Source organism: Aedes albopictus, chromosome 2, assembly GCF_035046485.1.
Source record: "Aedes albopictus strain Foshan chromosome 2, AalbF5, whole genome shotgun sequence".
NCBI lineage: Eukaryota > Metazoa > Arthropoda > Insecta > Diptera > Culicidae > Aedes > Aedes albopictus.
The window spans coordinates 384080242-384089657 of NC_085137.1; the positions used below are offsets into that span (position 1 = coordinate 384080242).

The following is a 9416-nucleotide window of genomic DNA, read 5'->3' on the forward strand; positions in this document are numbered from 1 at the left end:
AGAATTCCTCCACAAATTTCTTCACGAACACCTCCAAGAACCTTTAGGAAACCTTTAGAAAATACTGATGGAGTAACGACCGTTTTGATGATAATAAGCAATTGCAGGCGCGTTTTGGATCATCGGGTCACTTATAAAACAACGGTTTTTATGATAGCCGATGTTTTGAGCATTTATTCACTCATCTACAGGGCAAAAACGTCGGCTAGGTATAATTAGAACCGTTTTGCCTTTCTCGTACACTAAGTGTACTGGAAAGGCTATTATATGTTCACTCCAAAAATGACTTTTTGATAGAAGGCCCGGAGGGTCAAGCCACATATACCAATCAACTCAGCTCGACAAATTGAGGTGATGTCTGTATGTGTGTGTATGTGTGTGTGTGTGTGTGTGTGTACAAATTAACTCACATCACGTTTTGGCAGTAAACTTCAACCGATTTTAATGATCGACGTTTCATTCGACGCAGAATCTGGCCCCATTGTTTCCTATTGAAAATGGTTCGGATTGGCCCAGCCGTTCCAGAGTTATGGCCATTTAGGTGTTCCGGATCGGTACCCTAGGAAGGGGTCACATATAAAAATGCTACAAACCCATGCATGCGACGTTTCAAACCGCAGCATTTTCGATAACCTGATGCACGATAAGCAGGGAAATATTCTCAGACTATATTTGAACCGGTAGTGTTCCGAAACTGGTTCCGGGTGTCCCGCCGGAAGTGGCCAAATATAAAAGTGCACCTAACCCATGCATGCGACACATCAAATAGCGGCATTTAGATGGATATATAATAAGTATTGCACTTATAACGAGAAAGGCATTATCACCACTAGGTGGATTAATCTGGGTTTTTTTTTTGTAAGTAACCCGATGACCGAAAACAGGACTACAATTGCTAATTTAGAAAATACTCCTGGAATTACTCCAAATCGTCCGAGAATTCCTACATGGATATCCTCAGAAAATCATACAAACATTTCTTAAGGAATTAAGCCAAAAATTGCTTCAGAAATTTCTCCAGGAATTTTGGAATTATATCAGGAATTCCTTCAGAAAAGTACTCCGCAAATTTCTTGAGGAATCCCTCTAAAAATATTTTCAGGAATATCTCTATGAATTCATCCAGGCATTCTACCAAGAATTCCTCAAGAAATTTCACCAACAATTTTTCCAGGAAATCCTTCAAGATATCTGCCAAGAATTCTTCCAAGAATTCCTCCAGGAATTCCTACAAAAAATCCTACAGTAATTTCTTCAAGAATTTCACCAGGGGTTTGTGAAGCATTTGGTGTCTTCAACAATAATTACTTCAAAATAATGCGTAGATGACACCGAAACGATTTGACGCATTCGTGCACACTGCACATCTATTAAAAATAACGTTCAAATTTGCAGGCCTGTTGTTCATTCAACGCAGTGCATCATTACTTAGAAATTGAGGAAGGATCGGTATTTTCTTTAACAAAAAAATGCACTACAACTAGCACCCCCTAGGAAAAAATCCTAGATACGCCAGTACCAAACGCATCCTTTAGACTTAACCCTTCCACTAACAACACCCAAATATCCCAAGTACTCCGCAAATTTCTTCAGGAATCCCTCTAAAAATATTTTCAGGAATTTCTCTACGAATTCATCCAGGCATTCTACCAGGATTTCCTCAAGAAATTTCTCCAAAAAATTTTCCAGGAAATCCTTCAAGATGCCTGCCAAGAATTCTTCCAAGAATCCCTCCAGGAATTCCTCCAAAAAATCCTACAGTAATTTCTCCAAGAATTTCACCAGAGGTCCCTCTAGGACTTCTGGAACGAATTCCTCCAAGAATCCCATAAATACCTCCAGGGCTTTTTTTAAGAAACTCCTTCAAGAATACATAAAAAAAATCCTTCGGAATTACTCCAAGAATTCTGTTAAAAACTCCTCCACAAATCCCACCAAGAATTTCCCCAAGAATTCCTCCAAAAACTTCTCCAAAAATTCTTCCTGGAATTTTTCCAAGAAATTCTCCAGATATTGCTCCAACACTTCTCCTAGGAATTCCTCCAAAAATCTTTCCAGGAATTTCTCCAGAAATTCTTTCAAGTATTCCTACAGAATTATAATTTCTACAAGACCTGCTCCAATACTTCTGTCAAAAATTCCTGCAATTAGGCCGGGAGTTCCTTTACAAACTCCTCTAGGAATACCTCCAGGAATTTTTCAATAAATATCTTCAGGAATTCATCCAGGAAATCCGTCAGAAATTCCTCCAGAAATATCTACAGGAATCCCCCAGGAATTCCTCCAGAATTCCCTTCAGTGAATTTCTTCAGGAATACTTCCAAGATTACTTTAAAAAAATCCACTAAGAATCTTTCTAGGAATTTCTCAAGGAATTGCTTCATAAATTTCATCAGGAATTTCTCCAAGAATTCTTACAAGAATGCTTCCAAGAAAAAATAGCTGGAGATAATCTTGAAGAAATTTCTGGAGTACTTTCTGGAGGAATTTATGTAGTAATTTGTGAAGGAATTTGAATGACGAAGGAATTAATGAAGTAATTTTTGGAGGGATTCCTGTAGATATTCCTACAGTTATTCCTGGTATAATACCTGCAGAAATTCCTGGTATAATCCCTGGAGGAATTCCTAGAGGAATTCCAGGAAAAATAACTGAAATATTTCTTATCGGAATTCCTGGAGTATTTCCCGAAACAATTTCCAAAAGAATTCCTGTAATAATTCCTGGTGGAATTTGTATGTAAGAATAACTGAAATATTTCTTATCGGAATTCCTGGAGTATTTCCCGGAACAATTTCCAAAAGAATTCCTGTAATAATTCCTGGTGGAATTTGTACAGTAATTCCTGGAGAAATTCCTTGAGGAATTTCTGAAGCAATTCCTGGAGTAATTCCTGGAATAATTCCAGGAATAATTCCTGGAGTATTTGCTGGATGAATTTCTGGAATATATCCCGTAGTATATGGATTTATTCAAATATTACGTAACGCAAAATATGACAATTTTAGACCCCCTCCCTTCCCCACGTAATACCTTTTGTATGGAACATTTTGAAATTTACTAACACAGCTTTAGACCCCCTCCCTCCCCCCTTAGCGTTACGTAATATTTGAACGAACCCTATCCTGGAGGAATTCCTGGAGGAGTGACCAGGGTTTGGCAGCATGCACCGTGCGGTGCGAAAAAAGCATGTGCTTCACACAATCCCAAGTGCTTGTCTTCCGTTTTGCCGAGAGATAGAGACGTATGAGTGAGAGCTTTCGCAGCACTAGCTCAGTGTAGTGTCAAGCAAAGTGCAAAGCACGGAGACATGCACAGAGAGAGTACATATGACAGAGCGTGAGAGGTAGGAGACCTCCAGCGCTCGGCAAAGTAAGCGGGCAACGCACAACCGATTGCACGTACCTACTCGTCTCCTTCTGGTTTGTTGTGCTGTCTCGTAGCCTCGCTCGTAGCAGCGTGTGCGGCACGCAAAGAGTTTTGAGTCGCACCCTATCCCTGGGAGTGACTGATGGAATTCCTGGTAGAATTTCTGGAGGGTTTTGAGGGGAAATTCATTGAGGAGTTCTGGAAGAATGCTTGAAGGAATCTCTAAAGAATTTATTGGAGTTAATGCTGGAAGAATTTATGGAGGAATCTTTGGAGGAATTGTTTGAGGACTTCCTGAAGGAGTGCCAAGAAGAATTACAAGTGGAAGCGGAGTTCCATGGAAGAATCCCTTGATGAATTTCTCGAGAAGTCCTTAAAGGCACTTTTGATTAAATTTGTGATGGCCCGAGCAGAGATGAATATCAAACTAATAACTATCAAATCACATAATCTGTTTTTATATCTTGTTTTGTTATTATTTACTTATCAAGGTATTAGTTTTCCATAACATGCTTTGTTTGACAATCTTATTTTGTTATGATGAAGCTATTGATATACACCCATAAAATAATATTTTAATCATATGTTTTGTTATGGAACACATTTTGTTATTATTATACTATTGAGAGTGTACATATGTGTAATAAACAATAGCACAAAAATAACAAGTTTTGAAATTGAAACTACATCATTGGAGATTTTGTTTACAGCATTCCGTGTGTATGATCTAATTAGTTCCTCTAATTGGGACTGAACGAGCTTTTCAGTACATTATTTTATAAACACTTCTATAATTATGACCTGTTTTATGTTCCTTTTTTAGTATTTAGTTACGTATATTCGTTGCTATTTCTTATAAATACGATATAGTGGACCTCAGAATGTTGTTTTACTTGATGAGTTTGTAGTTCACAACGAATACTTGGACTCATATTCAATTTTTAATTCACACAATGCATACATAGAGTGTGGAAGAAAATTGGCAAGTTTTTAAGATGTGTAATAATTGGCGATAGTGGAGCGGACCTGGTGTGATGGTTAAATTGGAACACTTGACTATCTCGCCGAGGACCTGGGATCGAATCGATGCGATTTTTAGGATTTTTCCTTGTGTAATTTTTAATTGATTTTATATAATAACTAGTAATGATTATTCGTATGCTCTAAACGCGTGTTTTGTTATTCATATAGGGCCTTGTACCATTTGGGCAAGTGTACCTATTTTGGGCACTTGATGCTATATAGTCAATTTCAAACCAATTGATTTGAATTTTTGTATGTATAGGGTTAGATACTGCACGTAACTCATCGTGTGCCAATTAGGTATAAAATTGATTTAGTTACAGCGGCAAGTGCCAAAGAAAGGTTCAACTGCCCAAATGGTACAAGACCCTAACATTATTACTTACTTTGTTAGGCCGATGCAAATATTTAATTTGTTTTATGTCACCCCCCCCCCCTTCAAAAATCCCGAAATTTTGAAGGGGCGAAAAAAAAACATGGCGGCTCATGACTCCATCTTCAATAGAAAAAATGTTTTCAAGCTACAATTTTCAATAGTCGAAAAATATTTTTTTCAATAGTGGATGTAATTTTTAATTTTTCAATAGTTTTTTTTCGTTTTTATTTTTTTGTTCCTTATTATTTTTTGTCCCCCCCCTCGTACCCGATGAGAGGTTTCGGACATAAAAGAAATATAATATTTGCATCGGCCTTATTAGTTTGATATCATAACTAATTTTGCTTTCGGATTGTTATCAATAACTTTGAAATAACAACATTTGTTATTGAAATATTTCCCAAATTCATTGTTATTATTTTGTTATCGAACTAACAAAACATGTTATTAAATTGGTCCTCCAGGAACATTTTTTTGTTATGATTTTTGTTATTTTGCCGCTTATGACAGCCAAGTTTATAACATAATTTGTTATGTTAATAACATGAAAATAACTTATTTCATTACTCAGTTATTTTGTCAAAATAACACATTTTCTTATGCTGTTGTTATTCCCTTCTGCTCGGGGGAGTTCCTGATGGAATTTCTGATTGTATCCGTTGCGGAATTTCTGGTGAATCACTGGAGGGCTTCTTGGTTGAATCCTGGAGGAATCTCTGGAGGCATCTATGAAAGGATTCGAGGGTGAATCCTTTGGACAATTCCTGGAGACCAGTGTTGAAAATTTCATTTCGTCATATCTAAATTCAATCGCCTACAGCTAATTTTAGAAGCTGAACCTGAGAATATGGTATATGAAAAACTTGTGCGGCTAGACCAGTTCTGCTAGAAAGTCACGGAAAAACCGATATTTTTCGAACATTTAAGGTAAATGTCACGGACTACCGTGACTTTCTAGCAGAACTGGTCTAGCGGTACAAGTTTTTCATATATCATATTCTCAGGTTCAGCTTCTAAAATGAGCTGTAGGTGATTGAATTTAGATATGACGAAATGAATTTTTCAGCACTGCCTGGAGGAATCCCACAAGGAATTTCAGGTGGAATGCCTGTGAGGAGTTCCTGAAAAAAATCCCTGTAGGAATTACTGGAGGAACTCCGGGGATGAATTTTCGGATGAATTCCTGGAGGAACCCCTGGGAGAATTTCAGTAGGACACTGTAGAGGAATTTCATGAAGGAATCCCTTGCAAAATACGTAGACGAATTAGCAGTTATTCCTGGATAAAGTCCTGGAGAAGGATCCCCTAGATCACCAAGTGAATGTTGCTTAATTATCAGAATTGAACTCTGAAGCTTTAAGAGTAGCGTAGAATATATTCCGCGAGCATTTGTAACAAAAACAATATCCAAAGATTTACATATATTGCGACCCATACTTCTAATTACATTGGTATCAATTTATAGGCCACATAGCAACGCATACAGCTATGGGTTAACGACACGAATTTTTCATTGAAATGTCTTTATTTTGAATGTTTGACATTTACCGTATGTAATTCCTATTTCAAGAGGTATATGTGAAAGTGATTTTGTAAAACCGATGTAATTCAATTTTTAAAATCAAAAAATTTAACATATATTGTCCAGACAAATTAAATCGAGTTTGGAGCAGAATGATAAGAAAAAATAAAAAAAAAAAACATTGCGACTCAGTCAGTTTTCTCTTCGTAGCGTTTTGGCAGATAAGCCTATCCTCTAGGCGGCTACGTGATTTATGGATGGCTCCCGAGCTTCTAGTGCACGCTTAGGAAAAGTTACTCAGAATTTAGTAAGATTTACACAAAGCTGTGCTAACGCAGAGCTTAGTGCATAGATCGAATCAGTGTAAGTCGTATAATATTGTGGACATTATCAAAAATAATATACGACTTGAAATGATGAGATTTTCACACTTAGGCCAGCGCTAGCGCCGCACCTGCAATCGAACTCAAACATCCCTAGCATAATTTCATTGAATACCTGATCTTGTTTACCGACAGATCTATATGAGTCCAGATCCACTCAATAATTACACCTGAAATCACAATGCTACGATTGATAGCACTGAATAATGAATTCACGGTTTTATGCAAAAAAAAAAAAAAAGAAAATAACACTATGTGCTACATCGTATAATCTGCCAGGCTTTATCAGCTGTAATGTCTTGCTTTATCTTCGCCTTATCGTTTCGGTTCGAGTAGGGGTATACTTTCCAAGGTGTAATAATTTTGCAACTTTGATTTGATCGATTTTTCAGATTAATTTTTCATCCACTTGTTCTCTTTTAGATATACATTAAAATATTTGTTTTTCCTTATCCACTAAACTTAGCACATTTGATCCGTTATTTGATAACTAGGGTATTGTATCATTTGTGCAGGTGTACCTATTTTGGGCACTTGCGGCTATAACTAAGTTAATTTCAAACCGAATGATTTGAATTTTTGTACAGAGTTAGATACTGAACGTACCTAACTCTATACAAAAATTCAAATTAATCGGTTTGAAATTGACTTAGTTATAGCGGCAAGTGCCCAAAATAGGTACACCTGCGCATATGGTACAAGACCCTACTTTGATTCTGTAGGGTCTGGTTTTGCTGCAATGCAAACAATTTGTTTATTCTGCAAAAAAAAATCACCATACCCTCCGTTGCACTGCTGATTCTTCAAAGTAGAAATCATTCATGCCGAACGAATATATAAATCACTACTTCATTAACCGAATGCATTTCTATCAGTTCAGTTTGAACGTTCGGTGCATCAACATTGCAAAAGATGCTATTCTTAGTTGTTATTGCAATTCTCGCTGTATTCGCGGTCATACTGATATCGTATCAGTTTCGGTACTGGATTCGTCGCGGTGTTCCTCAGCTCCAGCCGTCATTTCCGTTCGGAGATTTTGGCGAATTTTTCCGCCAGAAGCATGGCATACCGATGACCTACGCCAATATCTACGCCAGAAGCAGACATCTTCCGTACGTTGGAATCTACTTGTCGATGAGGCCAGCTCTGATCGTCAATGACCCCCAGATGGTGAAGGATATTCTGGGCCGAGATTTTGATCATTTTCACGATCGAGGTTTGCACGTCAATGAAGAAACGGACCCGCTGAGTGGCAATCTCTTTTCGTTGGGAGGTGTGACATGGAAGAATCTGAGGGCGAAGTTGACTCCCACCTTTACTTCGGGGTGCTTGAAAGGAATGCTTCCGATTCTGGTGGACAAGGCGATGGTGCTTCAGAAACGATTTGCGATGGAACTGTCTTCTCAGAGTAGTATTGAGGTGAAGGATCTTTTCGCTCGATATACAACCGATGTGATTGCGTCAGTCGCTTATGGAATAGACATCGATTCCATCAACAACCAGCACGACATTTTCCGTCGAATGGGCATCAGAGTGTTTCAACACGATTTCAAAACATCACTCAGATTGGCACTTACATTTTTCATCCCCAAAATAAAAGCACTTCTCGGTTTCAGGATGGTTGCACCAGATGTTGAGGATTTTATGATTAATCTTGTGTGCAAAACCATAGAACAGCGTGAACGGGATCGCACCCAGCGAAAAGACATGATGCAGTTGTTGCTTCAGCTACGAAATACCGGGACCGTGTCCATCAGCGACCATCAATGGAATTTAGATTCATCATCCACCGACAAAACCCTTTCGATCAACCAAGTGGCGGCTCAAGTGTTCGTTTTCTTCATCGCCGGGTACGAAACGTCTTCGACGCTGATGTCTTTCTGTGTATTGGAACTTGCTCGCAATCCCGAGATTCAGGCCAAAGTTCATCGTGAGATAGATAGCATTCTTTCGCATCACGGAGGCGCCTTGACTTACGAAAGCCTCGCAGAAATGAAATACCTCGATAGCTGTATGGATGAAACGCTACGAAAGTACCCTCCTGTACCATTTTTGAATCGCGAGTGCACAAAAGCTTATCGGATTCCCGAAACGAACGTAATTATCGACAAGGGCACAGCCGTTGTTGTGTCTCTGCTGGGGATGCATCGTGATCCGCAGTACTTTCCTCAACCGGACGAGTTCAAACCGGAACGGTTCTCCAGTGAAGAGCAGTTGAATGGATCGAACAGGGCGTATTTTCCGTTCGGAGGTGGACCCAGGGTGTGCATTGGAATGCGAATGGGATTGCTGCAGGCAAAGGTGGCACTGGTGACGTTGCTGGCCAAGTTCGAGCTTTCATTGGCCAATAAGGAGGACTACGATAGGGAACTGCCCTTGAAGGCCAACACTTTACTCTTGGTAACGCAGGATGGAATTCAATTAGTTGTTAAGGAACGATGAATAATAATGTTAGTTGCTCAAAATGAGAGAAATGACTTATACAAATAGGAAAGATAAATGAGTTTACTGTTATCGGTTATATGATGACGAAGATCATTCAATTCCACCAACTCTATCTAGTTCAAAAATCGTTTATTACTCGCACCTAAGAGATTTCAACCAAAATGAACTCCCAGTAGTTTGTTCTTCAATTTACTGCTCAATCCTGCTCTGACTGGTGAACATTTAAAGAAAGACACCGACTAATTTTCCCAGAAATTAGTTTTGTGTGATGGATTCGACCAAAACATAGTCTACGATG

At 38.6% G+C, this 9416-nt stretch overlaps 1 protein-coding gene across 1 annotated transcript; it reads left to right on the forward strand.

Moving 5' to 3' along the window:
* Positions 1-7554: 7554 nt before the first annotated feature.
* On the forward strand, positions 7555-9177 carry LOC109402748 (probable cytochrome P450 6d5). The gene has a single exon (XM_019675460.3). It carries the CDS (start codon positions 7586-7588, stop codon positions 9113-9115), a length of 1530 nt encoding a protein of 509 aa, XP_019531005.3. The 5' UTR covers positions 7555-7585; the 3' UTR covers positions 9116-9177.
* Positions 9178-9416: the final 239 nt, after the last annotated feature.